At 37.7% G+C, this 23,239-nt stretch overlaps 1 protein-coding gene across 1 annotated transcript in view; it reads left to right on the top strand.

Moving 5' to 3' along the window:
- The window catches only part of LOC127946989 (low-density lipoprotein receptor-related protein 5), a 58,347-nt gene that overhangs the window by 349 nt on the left and 34,759 nt on the right, over positions 1–23,239 (top strand). Inside the window, exons 2-7 of the mRNA XM_052543855.1 lie at positions 8,180–8,380; positions 9,678–9,897; positions 15,214–15,411; positions 18,704–18,900; positions 20,636–20,767; positions 22,836–23,232. Coding sequence (XP_052399815.1) covers positions 8,180–8,380; positions 9,678–9,897; positions 15,214–15,411; positions 18,704–18,900; positions 20,636–20,767; positions 22,836–23,232 — 1,345 coding nt within the window. The remainder of the gene's footprint in view (positions 1–8,179; positions 8,381–9,677; positions 9,898–15,213; positions 15,412–18,703; positions 18,901–20,635; positions 20,768–22,835; positions 23,233–23,239) is intronic.

Raw genomic sequence — 23,239 nt, 5'->3', positions numbered from 1 at the left:
ATCACCGCGAACAATGTGATACATAGTAACACGCAAGAGCGCGAGACAAACTTGCTTGTAACTTGTAACTTTTACGCGTTTTGTTGTGTTTCAAACGGGTCGTTTACATGTTAAGAAAATGTAACTAGTTTTGAAAGTAAAGATAAGTCTGCGTAAAGTTGAGCTGTTTGAACTAAATGATAGTCTGCGGTGTTTTTTTTTTTTTTTTTTTTTTACCCAGATGTGCACTTTTGGAAGTTGAGTTGAAGCTTTAAAACTAAAGTCAACTTTCTGTGATGCCTGCTGGAAGCATTTGACATGTTTGGTCGGAGTTTTTAAGCTCACAGGTCTCGTAAAGTGCTCTGGTTGTGTGTTATGGAGGCCTCTGCGGTGTCGGATGTCAAACACCGTGAAAAAGAGTGAAAAATTCTTAAAATGACTTTTAAAACTATTTTAAAAACGACTATTTTACCTGGCCTTCATCCGAATACTATTACTGAAGTTTAATAGGAGTAAAAAAAAAAAGAAAAAGAAAAAAAGACTAAGCCAGTTCAAAGATCAAGATTTTCTTGGTACCACTTTATAATAACATAGATATATAACCTAAACAAACATTACTAGTGCTTAACAGCTACTTAGTTTAGTAAATTAAATTTAGTTAACGTCTAAATTGGTAGTTTGTGTTCATTTTTTAGATTAAAATGTACTTATATGTTATGTCTGTCATAAACTATTTCTAGCTTTCCACATTTAAAATGGACTTACAGAGTAATAAACTAACTCTTAAAATTATAGTCTTGCAATATCATATGGTCATAAATGCTAAATGCATACAAATTACAAAAGAAAAAGCTAAATGCTTTTTAATTTTGTATGGAGTATCTACTATATATATATAAAAGATGAATGATTAGTGTTAGATTTCAATAGTGTTACAGAGAGGCATCGCTGTTGAAAGTTGCTGATGAGAAATTGGCATTCAAACAGGCCTGTGCTTAAATATTTATAGTTTTAGCACCATGTACTTATATCGGTTTGCTTGGATTTTTGTATTCACGCCTAGAGAGAGAGATTGAGCTGCGGTTTGCTGTTATTTCTGGGGCAAGGAAGTTAAAGCGTGTGAATAGTTTAATTCAGATGGATTGAGTCATATTATGTGCCTCCACTCATATCTGTTTAGCTTCTATTCATAACTTTATTCCTAACATTTACCAACAAACACATAGTCCTTTTTTGTATTACACTAGTCTACTAACTCATTCCAAAAACTTCATTGCATAAATAATCCTTAAAATGACCAGTTTCTTTTAGACTAGTCTTCTAACCCATTTCAACGAACCTTATTACGTAAATATTGCTTAAGATTATAAGTCTGTATATTAGGCTAGTCTTGTAATTCATTCCATTAAGCTTTATTGCATCAGTTAATGTGCTTTCGGATAGTAAAAAAATGCTTAATTTGTGTTTTATAATCTATTCGGATCTAAATTAACATGAACTTGTTCTATTAAGCATTTTTTTTGTGTGTGTGTGTAAATGAATTCCTATTAAAAGTTATAATATAGTGTTACCAAGTTGTCCGAACAACATGAATCTAATCCAATCCTGTTGTAATAATAATAAAAAAAGGTTCCAATTAGATCCAAAAGGTTTTACTGCCTGATTCTGTTGGAAAATCTTTAATAAGTTCCACAACAAACAATTTAATTCTCTTTAACTGTAGGAAATCCTACATATATGGGTGCTTTAGAGAACTCATAAACCACGCTGAAAATCTAAAAAGCTGTAATAGTGCAGAAAAAAAAAATTAAGAAGAGTGAGGAACAAAACCTACTTCTTCTTGGCTGAAATGCTCTCATTTTGGCATTATGAAGTACTTAAATTATTACAGGGCTACGTTGTTTGTATGCAGCTGCTGTCGCGTTATTATTCCAAGCTATTATATTGCAATTTTAAGAACAGACTGTCATGTTATTTTTTAGTTGGAGTTTGGGCTTGGTGTTCTTATGTAATTTTATAGAAAAAAAAAACATATTTATTCAGGTCACGTCTATAAGCGAGGGTTCATTTGTTGACATGTCACTATGTACGTTTGGAAATGTCTGCCAGCAAGCATCACTGCTAATGTCAGAGCCTCGTCTCTGGAGTTTTACTAGTAGTATAATATTAATACCAGTTGAATAAGCCAGTCGTAACCCAGGGTTTTTAAACTTTTTTTATTTTAGTGTCTTCAAAGACAAAAGTGATGGAGTAAAATTTGTTGCATGTAATGCTAATTTAACATAAGTGAACAACAAAAGGCCTTGTTGAATTTTAGCATAACAAAAACCTCAAAACTTTTGATGCAATTGTCAAGCTCATACTGCCAATGTCAATCACTCCTTAAGCTAATTAAGCAAGTTTGCATTTGAATGAAAGGATTTTTTTTGGGAGGAAATGTAACAACCAGTTCCTATTTTTGTGCTAATATGGGTGTTGGATTTGTGGGACATTTGTGCATTTTTAATTGTTATTTCAGTTTAAAATTGTTTAAAAAATGTGTAGCCAATTTAGACCAGATAACTAGAAAGATCTTTAGGTGTTAGGATCATAATAAGGTGTCAGAGAGTTCAGTAAAAAAAAACAAAAAAAAAAACTTTGCATTCTTGTGTGTTTTCTTTAACACAGTCTCTGACTTTACTGTATTGTCTCTTGCTGATAAGGGTTGGAGGAAGTGAGCGACCGTTTTTGATTATAATCAGGTAGGTAAAAGGAGACTGAGGACAGAGGGAGAAAGAAAACAGTGATAGTGAATGAGCTGAGCAGCTTTTCATTTGAAGCTCTTTTCCCCACTTTCCAGGAGTCTTCACGTGTTCGTAGACCTCTAGCCTCCTTTGTGCTCCTCCCTTCTGAAGACGGTTAATTCGGGTGACAAGCTCAGACTCCTTCAGCTGTTTCTTTGTGCTCTTTCTCTACAAAGAAGGAGCCCGGTGGGCCCAGGTGCTCTCAACTCCCACTTCTGGCACTACAGAAGTCAGAGAAGAGCGGAAGTTCCTAAGTCATATGGGTGCTGGGTTTTAGACTGGAAATGAGTTCTCCTAGGGCCGTCTGTTTAGGGAGATTAGCGATCTTCACACTGTGCTTGAAAAATGTATTGCTAGACTTTGACTGATTTTGTTTCCTCTAGTAAGGCGCAGGGTTTAAATGGCCATTGAAACAAGGCTCGCTTTGCTTTTGTCCTCTAGATCTCTGGCATGTTGCCTCTAAACCCATTACAGAGTCGCTGGAGTTCTGGATCCGTTTTCCCTTTTCTTTCTCATAGTGAGCTCAGACGTGCTCTGTGAGAAAGATTTGTCCACAGAAGTTTTGGACTTGCAGAACCTCTCTTGAGTGGCTTCTAATTATGTTTCTATAAACCTCAGAAATCCAAAAGGTGAACTAAATAACGTTTCTTAAAAGAGCTTTATTTGTCTTTCTTTCTATAACTTCCTCTATATCTGTCTATCTATCTGTCTGTCTCGTCTGTCTGTCTGTCTGTGTATAGTTTACTCTATATCTCGCTATCTGTCTGTCTCGTCTGTCTGTCTGTATATAATTTCCTCTATATCTGTCTATCTATATGTCTGTCTCGTCTGTTTACTATCTATCTGTCTATCTTTCTGTAAGTCTGTCTGTCTGTCTGCATGTCTTGTCTACTTTTCTATAATTTTCTGTCTGTTTATAATTTCCTATCTGTCTCTCTATTGGTCTTTCTGGAGTCTACCTGAGGTCTACCTGTCTGTGTGTCTGCATTTCTGAATCTGTCTGTCTATATATCTGTCTGCTTGTCTGTCTTTTTGTCGCTCTGTCTATAGGTATTTTTGTTTGTCTGTCTATCATTTTCTGTCTGTCTGTTCATTCTTTGGAGATGAATATGATTTGTCTGTAATAGATGATGAAACTTAATATCCAAAGACCCAAGTCGGTACATTTGGAAAAACCTACAATGCAACATCAAGAATGTTATCTGTCTCCAAATAATAGAGTGAGAAAGAGTAAAAAAGTTTTCATAAGAAGAGTCTTCTTTGCTTAATTTATAGGAACCATTGACAAGCCTTAACTTTTAAATGTATATGTGTTATATATTTATAGTAATTAAAGTTAACCCCTAAGACTGAGAATCTACTTTTCTTGAACTATAGTGTAGCTGTTCATCAGCTCATGTGTTGGTTTATCTAACTGAAATGACCTACAGTGAGTAATCTGGTCTGTTTGGATAGGAGATTGTGGTGGGGGCTGGTTGTGGTTCTTATGCATCATGCTGCTGCTGGTGGTGTTTTTTCTTGCACATTTGGGCCACAGAGGTCCGTGTGATCTCATAAAACAGTGCAGCTGTTGGGATGAAGTTATCTTTTTAATCCCCACTGCTCTGTGCTCGCCGGGGAAGGAGGTGTCCGAGTCCTCCCAGGCTCTGATGGATCATTCCAAAGGCTTTTCTGTGCAGATGGAAGCAGATGCAATTATGCCACTTAAATGACATGTACATTGCCAACAGTCCCATGAAACTGTGTGTATATATATATATATTTAAAGAAACTAGCTGATAAGAAGAAAGAATAGACCTGCATCTCATTTTCACAGTGGTTTGAATATACCTCTGTCTTTGATGTAGTTTGAAAGCTGGAAGAAAGGAGTAAAAGAGGTGGATTAAAAAACTGAAAAACAATCTGTGGGCCAGGCTGAGTGAGGACGGCCGGTTATTGTTTGATGTCTGGGGTCTGCTGTTGCTTACAGCATGTGTGCTTCACGCCTCTGTCAGTGTTTAGTAGAAGGAGTGCTGTGTTTGTATGAAATGTATACAACTATAAATCATGCTAAAGTTGTGTTTACACTTGCCAAGTAATTGACACTTCCTGCGGTCATACTTGGGTATTTAGTTTGTGATAACTGAACAAAGTCAAGCTTAAAGGTGTTGTTTCGGACTTGGTAAATTTGTAATGGAACTGATGATCTTTAAAAGCTTTAAATGGCCTAGTATAGATGGAAGCATTTATGTAATCTGACTTCTCAAAGTGCTGTATGTGACAATTACAAAATATGCATATGCGTGTTCTTAGCAGGAAGTCACTGATAGTTAAATGACGTGACTTTAATGAGCATCTGGCTTAAATCTCCTTTTCCTTCAGTTCTATTTCTAACATTAGCTCAATAAAGTGTGTATACAGAAGTATATAGTTTATGTTATTTAGGTTCAATCTTTATTTCAATTGGGGCTGGCAATTTTGTTTTTTGTTTTTTCATAAAATGTTTTTCATAAATAATAAATACATTTTAGAATTTTAATTATTTGGCTATAAAACAAACTATATTGCCTTCTGAATCCACATCTGATTCTGGTTTATTTATAGTTGCGTACAGCTGGCCAGTGATTCATAAAGGTAAATGAAATGATGAAATGAAATGTAGGAGATCTGTGGTTAGGGCTGTCACGATAACAAATTTTGCTGGACGATAAATTGTCCAAGAAATTATCGCGATAAACAATAATGTTGTCGTTCTAAGACCAGTTTCAACTAATATAATGATAATGGCATAATAACACAGGTACACCTTTTCAAAGATCAATAAACTTTTATTTTATTTTATGGCAGATTCAGAGCAAGAAATACCAACATATTGACTTTGTGTGGCTTAAAATTAATTAATTTTGTATGTTATATTATGTTTATATGCCAGTTAGGGATGTTCATATTGACCGTTTAACCCAGGGGTGCTCAACCCTGCTCTTGGCGATCGACTGTCCTGCAAAGTTTGGCTCCAACCCTAATCAAACACACCTGCCTTTTAATTTTTAAGTGAGCCTGAAGACATTAATTAGTTGCTTCAGGTGTGTTTGATTAGGATTGGAGCTAAACTTTGCAGGACAGTCGATCGCCAGGAGCAGGGTTGGGCACCCCTGGTTTAATCGTTAACCGAAAATAAACATTTTGACCGATGAAGGGGCCGTTCACATATCACGTCTTTTTTGTGCTCAAGTTCGTTATTTCAAATGCAGTATGCGCGCTCATAATGGAAGAGACGCGGTTCGACGCGTTCATTTTTTCCAGGCCCGTCTACACCGCATCTAGTCAAAAAATCATGTCAGCTTTTCAGAATGATGCAAGCGCAACGAAGTTACTTGCAAAATATGCTACACGGTATTAAAATAAAGCAGTAGTGCAAGTACAATGCGGTATCACTTTATAGGCAAACATCCAAAAGCAAGTGAAAGGCGCCTCCCAAAGCTGGTCACTCTAGTGAGACTAGTGAGATCTCTTTATTCCCGGGACATCTGTGACATCGGAGAGGTTGTTTTCTACCTCCAGACTACCACATTGTGACAAATTAAACATTTTTTATAAAAATTGAAAAAATAAATATCGCCGGAAAAATTCTCGAGCTCATTTTATTTGACCTTGCGATTCATTGATTTATTGATTATCGCGACAGGCCTATCTGGTGGTTCTCCAGCATCTTCTTTCTTTTTTTCTCTACACAGAGGAGCTTCACAGGACACTAACATGCTGGTTTTCCTTCCTGGTGGTTGCTGATAAAATAACCCTCAAGTCAAAAATTGCTACGGTGTTTGCTTTCAGATAACACCAAATCACATATCGTGCACTGTTTAGTCTTGTAAGACTACATGCTTAGTGGATACCATCCTTGGCAAAAATCTGCGACCACGTGATGGAAAATGCCACTTTAGGGCTGTTGAAATCTCAAAATAAGGCAAGACTTGCTGTTACTTTTGCTCATACTTTAGCTTGGCCTCCAAGCAAACCTCTAATCATAGTTATTAAACTTTGGCGCGCAACTCATTCTTCAAGTTTGTGCCACAGACATAAATGATATCTGAAATCGCATGTTTTGTTTAGGAGAGGTGTGCGCTTACTCTTCTAAATGATCAGACTTGCAATTTTTTTTCAGGACATCTGATAAAATGTGTGAGGAAAAAATCCTGCAGACTTGCAATGAATGGCTCAAATGTTATTAACTTCTACTTCTCAGAGATTTTAGCCACTTTCTTTGAAATAAAAGTCAGTTTTATTTTGATACACCCAGGCTTTTATGGCTTATATAGTGTGATGTTGGAGAATATGGATCTCATAATAGAGGAAAAACACTCAAAGGCCCAAACTGAGCAGTTTTATGCAGCTACTGCATTTGTATGCAAAAAAAGTTGGAAGATGAAATTGACAGCTTGTCATGTAAATCAATGAAAAGATTATAACAGTATAATGCTTCAAAATCATTTGCCACTCTGTATCTCCTAGTAATGTGTCCTAGAATTTTTTTTTGTTTTTTTTTTGTGGGAGGAGAAATATATAATGAAATGCATTACAATGATGATTGAGAGAAAAATAAACATTCTATAACATAAAGTCTGATGATACCATATTTGAAAATGACAATTAAAATATATATAGTTAATCAAATAAATCTAAGTTGCTTCAGTCCAGCAAGTGTTCATCTTTAAATGTTACTAACAGTATAAAGTATTTTGTGAAAAAAAGAAAAAAAAGAATTATAAATCAGATGACAGTTGGAGTGTAGCAAATTTTATTTTTAAAATATGCCACTGCAGTCCTTATATAGGTAATTACATTTTATTATTAATAGCATCACCCCAAAAAACAGTAACCCGCAGTTGCTTATCGTGAGATGACATGGTTCTTGGTAAGTGGCATGCTGGTAGACCACAGCAGGACGTCCCAACCCTCAGCACTATCACTATAGTCCTTGTGTCCGCATCTAATGACATCATATGTCCTCCCCCCACCCTCACCCCCAGGAAGTTATTGACTGCGGTGTGAGTGGCACTTGCTGGCACATGCGGACGGGTGTGAGGTGCCAACTGGCGGTCCCCGCGGAGATGTCTGGGTGCCAAGATGAAGGGCAGACATTTCCGTCGTTTCATCTGCTATTCATTCCCTAGAGAGCGTCACATGTGCCTCTCATTTAGCACGATGAGTTCATGAAAAACACTGATTATTTAGAGACAGGGAGCCGGCGTTGCAGCAGACAGACGGAGTGGATTACAAAGCACGTTTTTTGAAATGGCAGATTCCTTGGGAGCAGAAATGCAGAGTCATAATTTGAAAAGAAATTGTTATTGTCTGTTCCTCATTTTTTTCTAATGATTTAACACAGTGAAATGAAATTTTGCCCATATTTTTGGTGACATCAGAATTTTTGCCACCAGGTTCTCCCTTGCTGCTCTTTGCCAACCGGCGGGATGTTCGGCTGGTGGACGCTGAGGCGGGCCGGACGGAGTCCACCGTGGTTGTCGGTGATCTTGAGGATGCGGCCGCAGTGGACTTCCTCTTCTCAGAGGGCCTGATATTCTGGACGGACGTCAGTGAAGAGGCCATCAAACAGACCTACTACAACCTCTCTACTATCTGTAAGATCAGTGTGTTGTGGTTTGGAATCACTGTCAAGGAAATTACTGTATGGCAATCTATTTTATTTTTCTGTTTGTATTTTAACATTTTTTAAGAAAAGGTTTATCTAATATTTTAAATATATATTTATTAGGGATGCACGATAATATCGGCACAACATCGGTATCGGCCGATAAAAGCTTAAAATGACCATTATCGGTATCGGCCGATATGAATATTTCTGCCGATGAGCCAAACCGATATTCTCCAAGTGAAATAATTGACCTGTTTTTCAGATGTGAATGTCTGTCTACATTTGTAAAATAATAAATTTATGGTAGAATCAGTACAGAAGAGATACATGGATTTCTCTTCAGTAAAATTAAAGTTTAAATATATCAGTATATATTTGTAAATATATCAGTATAAATTTGTATATATATCGATATCGGTATCGGCATCGGCCAAAATTATTTAGAAAATATCGGCATATCGAATATCGGCCAAAATCCAATATCGTGCATCCCTAATATTTATGTAATACAATTTTTTCTATTTTTGAGAAAAGTCTCATTACACTTTATGTTAAGGTCCAGTTCTCATTATTAATAAGCAATTAACTACAACTTTTACCTTAGACTCCTAATTTGCTGCTAATTTTGTAGTTGTTAAGTTTAGGTATTGGGAAGAATTAGGGATATAGAATATGGTAATGCAGAATTTGTGCTTTATAGGTTCTAATAAACAGCAAATATGTTAATAATAGGCATGCTAATAATAGGGGAAGTTGTGGCCTAGTGGTTAGAGAGTATGGCTCCTATCCCTAAGGTTGTGGGTTTGAGTCTTGGGCCTGCAATTCCATGACTTAGGTGCCCTTGAGCAAAGCACTGAACCCCCAACTGCTCCCTGGGTGCCGCAGCATAAATGGCTGCCCACTGCTCTGGGTGTGTGTGTGTGTGTGTGTGTGTGTGCACTTTGGGTTGGTTAAATGCAGTGCACAAATTCTGAGTATGGGTCACCATACTTGGCTATATGTCACTTTCACTTCACTTCACTAATAAGCAAAGAGTTAATTGTGAGAATTGGTCCCTATTCTAAAGTATTACCAAAGACTCTTATGCTCACCAGCGCTGCATTTATTTGATCAAAATGCTGTGAAAACAGTAATATTATGACACATCATTACAACAAAAAACAGCAACCCTACTGTAGCACAGCAAAAATATTGTATCATTATCTGGAGGCAGAATGAAACATTTGAGGAATGTTTAAACTGATAGTACTGTTGTGGAACTGAATGGAGGCCTTGTTTTTCAGCTATGAAGGAGGGCACACTGGGCAGAGGGCAGACAGTGGTGGTATCAGGTCTGGATTCTCCCGATGGCTTAGCCTGCGACTGGCTCGGACACAAACTCTACTGGACCGACTCGGAGACGAACCGCATTGAAGTGGCCAACTTGGACGGCACCTCTCGCAAGGTGCTCTTCTGGCAAGATCTCGACCAACCCAGGGCGATAGCGTTAAACCCTGCTCAAAGGTGAGTCCCTTCCACTCTGCTCTCATTTCTGAACTCTCGTCCCCATCCTCCATTCAGTGGGTGGTCTTTGCATGTGTCCTTCCACCCTTGACCCCCAGCATTCATTAATGTGTGGCCTGGTTGTTTATTTATAGGCCATTAGAATTGCCCCCCCAAAAGGGAGATTGGGATGCAATATAGCGTTCAGGCTGTTTCCTGTTGTTGTGTGGCGTGTAGATCCTGCATGCCAAACCTTCACTCTTCTGGTGCCGTGTGTCCAGCCCAAAGTAGAATCCACTTGTGTGTCCGCTGCGACTTTGCTGGCGAGTTGGCGTGTTTATATGCAACATGTAACTTGAGTTCTGAGAGATCGCTCTCACTCACATTACTTAAGCCCTGGCGTAGCGTGTACACATGTACTTGGCTTGAGACATGTTAGGTAATGTGAGTCACTGTCTGTGCCGTGTCTTATAGTTGCAGGAAAGTTTTAAGAATATCAGCAAATTCAACTTTTAAGTTTTTTTTTTTGTCATGATTTATAAATGTGTGTGTTTGTGTGTATATATGTATTTATGTCCAATGTCAGTTCACACACAATTCACAATTTGTGGGTGTTTGTGCATGTGTACCCATATACACTTACACCTATGTGTGTATTTATTTATGTACACGTATGTCAGTATTTATATTTGAACCAACATTAATACTATAAGAAATCTATTTTTTTATATTTATATGTTCTTCAACCTTCCTTTTTTTACATTAAACATTTGTTTACATAAAGTGTGTGTGTGTGTGTATGTATATATATGTAATAAATATTAACAGGTTTTGTTCAAGCTGCTAAAAATGCTTAAAGTAGGCTACTTTTTAAAAATGTAAATCCTTAAAAAAATCTTTGTAAATAAGCCATATTTACGAAAAGGTGCTTAACCTATAAAAAAAAAAATGAATTAGTGTTTAATTTTTAGTAATGACCATTTTTGTTGTCATAAAAACCTTCTTCATTAGAATACAAAAATAACAATTGTCAATAGTAAATATTATGATTACAATAACTGTTGTACTTTTTACATCATTATATAGTTTATGTATCATAATTTTAAAAACAATTTTAGCACCTCACATAGTAATCATTCAACACTGTTTAAAAAAAGTTGAAAATTAAACTCTTAAAGCATGAAATAAGATACAGAATCAGTAAATTAGATTTTAATGTCGGTATGTTATCAGTATATATATATATATACACACTCACAGTGAGCAAAAACAACCTTGATAGTCAGTTTACGGTCATGACAGCTCAAGTTTAGGTTAAAAAAAAATGTGCTGCTGCTAAACTGTGCTTTTTGCATTTTTATGGTCCATCTAGTTGCGGACACAAGGCTTTTAGCTCATTCTGTATTTATGACACCCAAGAGCTGGGATATTTTTCCTCAGAATGCATTTCATTTTGTGCGGTGTATGATAGAGACATTAAAAATGGAGCCAGACACTGTTCCTGGCCTGTAGCCTAAAGAAACACATCTATACCGCTTGCTTTTTTTCAAAACATTAGCTGCCTGTTTTGTGAAGTTCATTGCGTTAAGAAGAAAAGTTCAAACCAAGAGATCCGTTCTCCAGCACAAAGATCCTGTTACACTGGAATCCGCAAGTCAGTGTCTGGCATTTTTGCGCATTCATCCTTAATATAAGTTTCATGCGCTTTTATTTTCTTATTGTCACCGCCTGAGAGCTTTGAGTTGAGATTTACCACGGAGATCCAAGACCTCTGTCGGGGCCCTGCTTCAGATCACAGAAAGAGGGGCTCTGCTTTTTACAACCCCTTAGAGTGAGAGCAGCCGCATGCAGGGCCCCTGAATTATGTTTGTCTGCTCGCAAGAGACGTTCATTGTTTTCACATTCTCCAAAAGAGGCTTGGGAGGAGTGAAAAGATGAATTACCATCAGATGAAAAGAATAGGTTTTGTTTATTTATTGCAGTGTTAAGTTTGCTGACTCCTCTTGAATTTTTAAGTATGACCAAAAAAATACAGTTCTTCTAGCCAGACAGGCATGGCACATCCAAACATCCGACCAAGGTGTTTTATTTGGAGTTTTGATGTACCTGGTATTTTATGTCTGGAGACGTTCTGCCGTCTTCTGTAGGCATTCCACAGTCTCCTTTCATTGGGTGGCTCCAGTTGATGTTCTCTGTTGCGTGGCCAAGCGTCAGGTTTATATCTGTGAATAACACAGACAAAATCACAACAATCTCGTTCGCACGCACTTCAGAGATGCTGACGCTGGTTGTTTGTCTCCACTGATGACGTCTTTATCATATAGGTGTAATTGTACATACTAAAGTTAAAAAGAATGTAGCTTCCAAACATTTTAAAGCTGCTATTAGCAGTATAATCATTTTGCAGGCAAAAACTTCTTTCAGACCAAGCGACTTTCTGTTTGTCAACATGATGAATTCTTGTGAACAACTACAAATTTCGCCTTCATTAAAAAGGGAAATGTGTGCCTTTAGTCACTAAGTTATCCCACGTAATTTCTCCTATTTGTTATTTGTAGCTGTGGTGCTTCTCCGATAAGTTAGATGGTTGGTTAATTAGCCGACTTTTCGGACTCATCCCTTGCTAATAAGCTGCTGAATATGAAGTCAAAGTACCAGCTATGAACCTTGCTACATAGCGACGTTCGAAGAGTTGTTGTCCTTGTTATGGTCTTCTGCAAAACCATTGTTCATCCGTCTCTTTGTTCTGTCAGCCATCAGATTTCAGCAGCAGTGTAATGTTAAAGTTCCTAATTGAGAAAAATACAGCGAACCGTTGGGGCCACAGTCAGGCTATAAGGATGCATCTCAGGGGAGGAAGGGCTGGTTGAGTTTTCATGCTTGGTCTCCCTGCTGGCATGAGATTTGATAAGTGTTTCCGTTGGTGACACGCTTGCTATCGTAGCTTGTATTCTATAAGTAATCACAGTTTCTCTGGGCGAATGCTTCCCTTTATGCATTTTTGCTTCTTGTCAGTTGTCGGTTTTTTTTGTTTGTCTTTATTACTCCTTTCTTCTCCTTGTAATTTTTTTTTTTTTTTGCTTTTTTATGTTTATTAGACAACTGGACAGCATTTTGATATATTATGGATATAGTAATGCACAAAACTGTAATATCATTTTTCAGTTGCGTCATATTCCCTCATAAATAGGCTTATAAGCTATATGTGACCTACAAAAAAAGGCTAGAGTCTCACACGTGACACTTTACAGCATGAACAGGCCATTGTTCTGGTTAAGAAAGGCATAAAACAATAAAAAACATTGCTGATAAAGCCAATCCTTACCATTTACTGTAGCAGTTCACTGATATGTCGTCAAGAAAAATAAGTTCGTAAACTGTGCTTCAGTTACAATACAACATTTTAAGCATGCTCAGTTGAGCTACCCATAATTCCACTTGAAGGTTTGGTGTGCCTTTACCTTTGTCAGTAGTGGTTTGTAAAGAAAGAGTTTGTCATCATTTACTCCCCCTCATCTCTATTCTTCAGAGGTACACAAAAGGAGATATTTAGCACAGTGTTGTTGCTACTGTATTGCACTGATTGAAAATAAATGGTAACAGTGCTTTCAAGCTACATCTCTGAGAAGACAAAAACAAAAGTTGTCTATAAATTTATAAAATAGCATTGTGTGAGAAATGCAAGTTAAGCTGCAAGTAGGGATGTAACGATTAACCACGAGCCGGGTGAAAATCGATTCAAATATGTGATGATTCAAATCGGTGAGATGTTTAACAAATCGCGATTCATTTAGGGGTAGGAGTTTATGTTAATGTATGTCTGAGGGGAACTTACTATTTTTTAGAAAAGTTTAATTGGGTTTTTTCTTTTTATTTTTCATCATGTCTCTGTATAATGCCTATTAAAATGCAGCGCTGCTTTGTTTACAGCAGAAACCAAGGAAAAGTTATAAACGTCACCTGTTGGCAGAGAGTGAATCTGCATCTCATTCAGCTCATCTGCTATTTCTATTTCATGCAGATATTTTTTATGTATAGTTTCACAAAACTGAAGTCAAAATACTCTGTTTTTGCTTCAAGTTTTGAAATTATACAATCTAATTTAGAATAAAAACTGATCATGTTGCATGTATGCAGCATCTTTGTTTGGATCATGATTAAAATGCAGTGGTTGCCTCTAATTTTGAATGGAAAGAGCACAGACAAAGTCTTATTTTGTTTATATGAATATATTTATTTTATTTGTTACCTATTTTAAGGTTTGGGGCTTTTTACAAAATTTCAATTTAGTTTTATTTACATTTGCATTATATTTAAATTTTGTTATTTAGCAGACGCTTTTATCCAAAGCGACTTACAAATGAGGACAATAGAAGCAATCAAAACCAACAAAAGAGCAATAATTTGCAAGTGTTATTAGTATATTATTCTAGTTTTAAATTTCAATTTCTCAAAGAAAAGTTCAGGATTTTGTCCAAGCAATAATAAAAGGACACATTTAATTTATATATATATTTTTTAATTTAGTAAAAAAAAAAAACGTAAATTGAATCAGAGCTTAAAATCAAAATCGTAAATCGAATCGTTAGTTGAGTGAATCGTTACATATATATATATATATATATATATATATATATAATGTATAACGAACCAAGTTGCTCTGAGAACCTGAAAACAACTAATCGTGAACTGCTAGTGTGTAAATGCAAACAGTTCTGTGCTTCACTCTGAAACACACAGCATATATATTTTAGTTTGTTTATTTGAGATTTCATAATCCCACTAAGGCATATCACTAATTTTTAAATGAATCGTGCAGCCATTTTTGGGTTAGTATGGAAAGTTTACAATCTGTTTCTTTCCATGGAAATTGAAATTGACTGCTAGTATTTCCTGGACACAAAAAGGCTTTCTCCAACTAAGAAGTTTGCAGTTGTTGAGTATGTGCTTTAGTTTGGTTTCTGTGTTGTGTTTCTCTCATATGAAGCAAGACAGGCTCTGGCAATTATAACGCTGATTTGGTTGGCTTTGAAAACAGCCTGCTCTTGAAACGTTTGTTTAGTCTAACTCCAAATCCACGTTGCCTAACCTTGAGCAGCTTCCAGTCAATACGTAAACCATTGCAGACATCTCTATTCCCCGCTGTACTTGAGTATGTTTGTTCTTTGTTACCGATTGCATGTTATACTTCTTGCAAATATGAATGTGAAAACTATATATTTTTATCGTCTAGTCATGGGTTGTCTGAATGACTGGTTGATTAGTTTTCACTTTGTTTTCTCTAGGATAATGGAAACCAGCTGACTGATATCTGTTTGTTTGCTTTTTTTCTTTCAGGTACTTGTATTGGACCGACTGGGGGGAGGAGCCAAGAATAGAAAGGGCGGGAATGGATGGCTGCAATCGGCAAATCATTGTCCAGACGCAAATATACTGGCCCAATGGATTGACCATTGACCTCGAGGAGCAGAAACTCTACTGGGCGGATGCAAAGCTCAGCTTCATCCACAGGGCCAACTTGGATGGAACAGCTCGGTCAGTTTCCTCATTCTTTCACACTTATTCCACAATTCATCTCCTTGTATTTCTTTCCCTTTCCCATCCGGATTGAAGCAGAATGGTATGTCTGTGGCCCAATCCAAACACCCCCTCCCTACCTCCACCCACTCTTAACTTGAGATGACCTCCGTACCATATACCACTGTTACCCGATCCCGCCTGGTATTATGGGTATGATTTGGACCCCCCAGCCAAAGGGTTACATTTTCTTTTGTGTATGTAGGATTTTGTAGTAACTTCAATAATGAAAGGTATGTCAGAGCCTCTGCTATGTCAAGATTTGCATTGCTAGTCGATCTGCAGGAGTCGTATGGTCTGACTTGGCCTGTTGTCCAGCAGATGTCATTGAAGGAGAAACCAGAAAATCATCGAGACGTTTGATAATTGGTTCTCAATCATCTCAATGGTGAGAGGGCGCTGTAGACGGTAATGTTTTCTCTTGGTTCTTGGTTCTAAATAAAAGCGACTTATAGTCCAGTGTGACTTATATATGTTTTTTTCCTCGTCATGACGGATTTTTGGAGTGATGCGACTTATACTCAGGTGCGACTTATAGTCCGAAAAATAATGTGTGGATTTCATTAAAGAAATTGTGACTTTTTACTAATAAAACCAAGAGATGCGTTTTCCTCTTTTTCTTTTTTTTCTTTTTTTTTTAAGGAGACAGTTTTGGTGCTTGAATTGGGGAACTGATTAAACTAAAATAGTTAAGGAAAGAAGGCTGCCTATGTATTTTAAGAGAATTAGCTCAATTTTTCAGTTTTATTTTAGAGGTAATATTGAAATTGAAATTAAATGATACTTTGTTTTTGAGTGAAGGGAAGCATCTATTAATGTTCAGTTACATTCAGTAACATTGAAGGTTCCATTGCACAGTTCAATCGTTACCATTGTGCAGAAGAGTAGAGCTTGTGGATATATGGATCCTACTTGTAGCCTTGTTTAATGAGCAGTAGCTTAGCTAGTGCAGTACTTTCCAGCATTTGTCAAGTATTTTCCTACTTGAGCTGATTGGCTGTATACAGTCTTGTAAATGTATAAAATAACAAAATACAAACCGACCTAATTTAAAATCACAGACTTTTCAGAATAAACTTAAAATAAATGAGCACATTTCCCTAATTATATAAAGTGTCATAGATTAATTAATTTAGGAGATTTCACATGATTTATTCAGGTAGATTCCATTAACAAATGGAAAGGCCTGAAAAACTAATAAAAAATATTATTTTTAATATTGTTACCGTAATTTTTTAAGTAAATAGCTCATTAGACTTTTTACAGTGTCATAAAAAATATTAAATGAAAGTGTCATTACTAGTATACCAAAAAAGACAGTTTAAAGTGGTTCTTTTTATTTTTTGTCATACCTATTCATACAGTTCTCAATCTGAAAAGTTATTTTTGAATTATTAAATTAATAGTTTGCTGCTTTATTTTAAGTAAAAAAGTCAGATCTTTAAAATATAAAAAAAATATATTTTCATTCTGTTATTTTAATAAATAAAAGATTTTATATGGAATAAAATATAATTTTAATAAATAATTGTATTATATTTAAGTTATTTAATTAGGGCCCGAGCACTGCAGTGCGAGGACCCTATTGGAATTGCTCCATTTATTATTATTAATGGTTGGTTCCTTCCTTTTTAAATCATATCCTCAGTTTTCTACTAAAAAATTACATGTAGTTTTCTTTTTGTTTGTTTGTTTGTTTATTGCTTGTTTTCCCACAAAATGTTGTGTTTACTCTCAAGTAATAATTGACTTTGCTTGGTTATTCTTCATTCTTCTCAAAAACAACACAAAGCATCTAGTGTACTTCTGTCAAAGATCTTTTTGCCCTTCAGGCACTTTTGTTTAATAGCCTTTTCAGTTTGCTGGCTTCAAACAACCCCGTTACTACCAAGAGTGCGTCAAAAGCTGTGAAAAATCTGTTTGTAATTACCTTTCCAGAGTGCTGACCCCCCTCCACCACCCCTCCCCCATTCCGCTGTTCGTCACACGCTGTTAAAAATCAGGAGGGTGAACAATATGTCTAGCTCTTTCATGCACGCTCTCACAGACAGACGCCCCCCGACCTAACCAGGAAAATTTATCCGCTCATGACACAACAGCTCGGTGATTGATGAGCGACGCTTCTCTGAATACTATGGCACTATGGTTCTGAACACTTGTTGCTGTGATCCGCTCCTGTTTATTTATGTCCAGTGATTCAGAAGGCCGCCGTTCGGCCGGACAAACGCGACACACGGCACTCCGATGGACTCCAAGGAAACTTCACTTAATAAGGGCAGCTGTGCTGTTAGAGAATGGGATGACTCCCTACTAACGACCAAAACAGATGCAGAGTTACAGGTCGATGACAGCCTGATTTGTTTAATTCCCCCCTTCTTCTTGGAAAAGAAGTCCTACGGGCCCCCAAAAGGGGGTGTGGGGGGTGGTTTGGTTTTCGCATGAGCTCCAGATTTCCTGAAGGGTCTAAAAAAGTCCTCCGTTGATGTTGTTGTGGTCTTAAATTCCCTTTCTATATGCCTTTTGGAAAGAGTAATATCTGTTGGGCTCTCATGTCTTTGAAATCAAGACATGTACGAAAAGCAGAGTCCTTAACTAACATTTACTGGAATTATTTCCCATATAAAGAATTCCAACTGGATTCATAAAGCAAGCTGGCTTGGAATGTGTGTTCCCTGCTGAAAGACTAAACATTCCGAGCTGGTCTTTACTCATCAGTGCTAGTCTATCCAGTCGACCAGCATGGTTATGAACACATGAAACCTGATGACCATATCTATATATATATATATATATATATATATGTGTGTGTGTGTGTGTGTATGTATGTATGTATACAGTTAAAATCAGTGGGGTCTAAACCAATAAAATTTGCATTTTTGGCAGAACTACACTACTGTTAACACATCATCAAAGTGGTCCATGTGACATCAGAGAGTCAGTTAGAATTTGTTGAAGCATCAACAATACAATTTGGTCCAAAAATAACAAAGATTACGACTTTATTCAGCATTTTCTCCTCTTCTAGGTCTGTTGTGAGCGCATTCACGACACTGCAGCGGCGCCGTTGATGTATGACGCTGCTGACGTGTTATCTTTGTTATTGGGCGCACCAGAAAACACGTCAGCAGCATCATACATCAACAGCACCACTGCAGTGTTGTGAACACTGTCATGCATCACTTTAAGAGCATTTAACATCAAAATGCAAAATATAGAGTGTGTGTTTACATATATGTGTTGATGGTTACAGGGAGGCCGTTGTGGAGGGTTCCCTCACTCACCCGTTTGCCCTCACTCTTTATGAAGAGACGCTCTACTGGACAGACTGGCAAACCCGATCCATCCACGCCTGCAACAAACATAGTGGAGAGAATCGGAGAGAAATTCTTAGCAGCATTTACTCGCCAATGGACATCCAGGTGCTGGGCCAAGAGCGGCAGCCCAACAGTGAGTCTACACGTCTCAAAAACTCAAAAAACTGGTTGATAGATGGTTGGGTTTTGTCAAACCAAAACAAAAAAGACATGTTATCCCAGGACCCATGAGGTTTAAGTGCTGGCCTTTAGATTCAGACTATTATGAAGCTCTAATGCACATCAAATGTTCACAAAGCATGTTTGTGAAGGGACAGCACTGTTCAATGTAGGCCTCAGGTTGACTCGAGAGAGCCTTCATATTCCGTGTTTAAGTTTTTAGGTCGTACTTTCAGCACTTACTGTACTGCCTCTTTGTAAAAGTGTCGGTCTTTTGACCCATGAGGCAATCTAGGGAGAATAGTTCTCAGGGAATGAAATTTTTCAAGTGTCCTGCATTCCACTCTGAACAAATAAACACAGTTCCTCAGTGGAGACGGGGAACAGCCCCAGCACGATCCCACCCCCACCTTTGTCTGTGTGTGTGTGTGTGTGTGTGTGTGTGTGTGTGTGTGAGGATCTGGGTGTGGATTGCTTCAAAACATTTCACAGCCTGCAAAGACCCCACTAGGTAAGTGTTTGTTGTGTTGGAGGTAAGAAAATAAAGTGAGGATGAAGCAACCGTCATACAAACAAACAATGAAGATCTAGACCAGTGATTTCAACAAGGGTGGTTCTAGCAGGTTCCAATGGGTACTTGGAAGAAAATGTTGTGTTTTGTTAAATGTAAATATCTAATAGAATAGATAACAGCAATTGTAAAAGATTAAAATAAAAGTTTGTGATCTATTTTGAGGATGAAACTGTTATTTATCAGCTATAATAAAGTAATAAATAATATTGTATATCATTAATTATATATTTTAAATATATGTATTTGTATTATAAAAGTTACAGAGTCAAGCATTATACTTTGTCCTCCAGAATGTGCCTGTATTGGTATTTTTTGAATTTCCTGTGGAGCAGTCATCAGTCAGTATGCTGGGCAGACACCGCATCTGCGAGCAGCACGGAGGAGAGGGGGATAACAAGTGTTGGGTCAGGGCCGTCTGTGTTTTCCTGACGGAGCTACGACAAACAGAGCGTGACCTGGTGGAAATGGAAAAACCTGTTACAGGAAATACATTTTTTTTCTGCCACCTGCTTTTGTTCAAGGGCTGAATTTTGTCTGGGAACCGAGCAATGCTGTTTTTGACTTTTCTGATCTGTCATGCTACAGGTGAAGAGGAAGTTCATAGCTGTTTGATGCCAAATAACGCATCATGTGAGCAGACTCTCAGTCTCAAAAGAGTCTCCCACAAATAACACATTATTAAGTCAGGTAAAAGTAAAGTAAAATTGTACATTAGATCTCTTTGTTTCAGTATCTCCTAGACATTAATGTTAATAAATTGAGACAGTTCTTTAAATCGTCTTCTTTTGAGATTTTTAGATTGGCCTTGATAATAACCATTTGACCTAAATTAAATACAGCATAACTAAGACACAAAAACTTAACTATGTTAAGTTTCCTTAGCAATAAAAGAGCAGGGTTAATGCATTCACGCCGTGATTATTTATACACCAGACCAATATACAATATAATTCAGTGTTCTGATGCATTAATCATCTGATGAACTTTCTCAAATTAAGGTGGGAATTTGGTGAAACATTCAAACACTCTTTAGATCACTGTGTTTTCTGGTCATTTTTTAACCAATGCTCTTTGCAGTAATGTCTAATAAACAACAGTTTTATAGATTTTCTCTTTCCTTGTCATTGCTCCACAGTTCAAACTCCATGCAGTGAAAGAAACGGAGGCTGTTCCCATCTGTGTCTCCTCTCCCCCATGCCGCCCTTCTATAGCTGTGCTTGTCCAACTGGGGTTAAGCTCAAAGAGGATGGAAAGACTTGTCGACCAGGTATAAAAAGCATGCTGATTTGAATGCTTAAAAAAAATTTTTTCACAGAATTCATGATTCAGATAGATAGATAGATAGATATGGCTGCTTTTCTATGAAGGGCATGGAATGGTTTTGTTGCATTTGTAATTTTATTATCATGTCCCTGCTCTCGAGCGTAAAATTAGATTTTTATGAACTGTGGCCTTTCATGGGCTGGTTTTGGTATGAGGATTGGCATACTGTGCTTCTATAAAACATTTGCATGCAGTCCCGCACAGAAGACCATGACAGAGACTAATGCTTGACAGATGGTGGTTCATTTGAGTTTACAATTTAGGCGAAATCACCCTCCTCTGATTCAGCAATCATGAATCATAACCTTGTTCCATAACAGCTGACACATTTCACTCCTTTTTCTCTCTGTCGTGAGAGTTTTAGCTGGTAGAGCTGGTAGACCTACTTTGGGGTCCTATGTCAAGGGGCTGACTGGGTCTTAAGGGGACTGGGTTTAAGTCCAGTTTAGAAAATGCCCCTTTGCTCATTGTAAAGTCATCATGGGAACCCCAGGGAATTTAAAAATGACATTTACCCGGTCTGGAAAAGTCATGCCAATAGATAAAATCTTAGAAGGCATGGAAATGATTTGTTTAAAAATCATTCTTTTAAATATATATTTTTTCCATTGAAGCGACTAAACGGTTGTCTGAACCATTAATAAGCTGCTTGGTCAGAATTTGTTAACAATTGATCATCAAATTTTACTTTTAATAAAAAGAGATTCATTGGTGGAATTTTGTATGAATTATAGTAATTGTAGTAGAGTAAATTGAGGACAGCAGAAAGATCCAGACATATTTGTATGTCCAAAAATTACGTGTACAAAGCAAAATGCATTTCACTAATTTCAATTTAATTCATTTGTCCTTTTATTCTTGATGAGGATGTACATTAAGGGCTACTAAAATCAGGCTTCAACCCCTGGCTTGCTTGTTTTTTTTTTTCCCACCTTCTCCAGATCAGAATTGTCCATCATATCTGTGCGCCCAGCCTGTTAATGAAAATAAAAAAATACTTTCACCCCTTCCCAAGTCGCTGTGCCTTTCTATTTGAATTTAGAACTCCTTCAAAATTGAGGCAGTGTATTCTCAGGCCAGGAAACAATGAGAAGTATTCTTCAAGCCTTCATTCCATTGGCGCAATTGAAACATGGAGCTGTGCAGTGTTGTGGACACGGGAGGTTGTCTGGCCAAATGAAACCTATTCCCACTGACCTCAGGATTAAGCAACTCTCCTGAAAAGTTGACAACTTATCAGAACAAACAATAGCCCTTTGTACTGGACTTTCATTAGCAACAAGGCAAGGGCAGGAGTGGATCCAGTAGGACGGAGGATTAGCATGAGCAAACGTCAACACCTCATACTTGTTTAGCTTGGGTGGCTAAATTGAAGGCATTTGTTTTGGTTTTGTCAGATGTCCACTCACTTTGATAACATGCAAGGCAGAACGAAGGACAAATTAAAACCAAAAGAAGCCAAAAAAAAAGCACAAGAAACCCTAGAGGAGCTGTTTTTTCCTCTTCTTATTGGTGTCAGCGCTGATGGATGTCACTACTTATTGGGTGCCTTGGACCGCAGCTGGTGTTGTGGGTATTGGAGCGTGCTCGGTTACAAAGAGAGATTAAATAAGGACAAGGTTGGACCTAATTGCTTCCACAGATTGGGTCTAGACAGATTCTGCTGTTGGTATTTAAACCAGGCATGCGTTTTTTGTAATGAAGCAATGCGATCTTGCAGTGCACTGTCTGCAGGGACAACTCTGCAATTCATGCTACTAATTGCTACTGTCAGACTCTGTTTTCTTTGACGAGTTGAATCTGTGCCCTAGGCACAGTAGTACTCTTACAAAAAGGTCTACAAATATGTGTATTAAATGTTTTTTTGAGTTATTGCTATCCTAATTGAAGTAGTCAGTGCAGGCCATAGCATCTCTGGTCACTGATGAATCTTTTGCAGGACTGTCAAAAGAGCAGATGACTCTGTTGTTCTTATGCTCAGCCATTAAAGCAAACCTCAATCTTATCCCCAGGGGCGGAACAGGTGCTTCTGCTAGCTCGCCGCACCGACCTTCGGCGGATATCCCTGGACTTACCGGACTTCACAGACATCGTCTTACAAGTCAGTGACATCCGGCATGCAATTGCCATCGACTATGACCCGGTGGAAGGCTACGTATACTGGACGGATGACGAGGTGAAGGCCATCCGCCGTGCCCGAATAGATGGAAGCGACGCCCATACTCTGGTCACCAGTGAGATCAACCATCCTGATGGAATTGCGGTGGACTGGGTGGCACGTAATCTCTACTGGACGGACACGGGCACCGATCGCATCGAGGTAACCAGACTCAATGGCACTTCTCGACGCATCCTCATATCTGAAAACCTGGACGAACCGCGAGCCATCGTGTTGGATCCCATAAATGGGTACGGA

The sequence above is a fragment of the Carassius gibelio genome, chromosome A25 (assembly GCF_023724105.1).
Source record: "Carassius gibelio isolate Cgi1373 ecotype wild population from Czech Republic chromosome A25, carGib1.2-hapl.c, whole genome shotgun sequence".
In the NCBI taxonomy this organism is placed as follows: Eukaryota; Metazoa; Chordata; class Actinopteri; order Cypriniformes; family Cyprinidae; genus Carassius; species Carassius gibelio.
The sequence above is the reverse complement of the archived record's forward strand: the minus strand, read 5'-3'. Positions and strand labels throughout refer to the sequence as shown.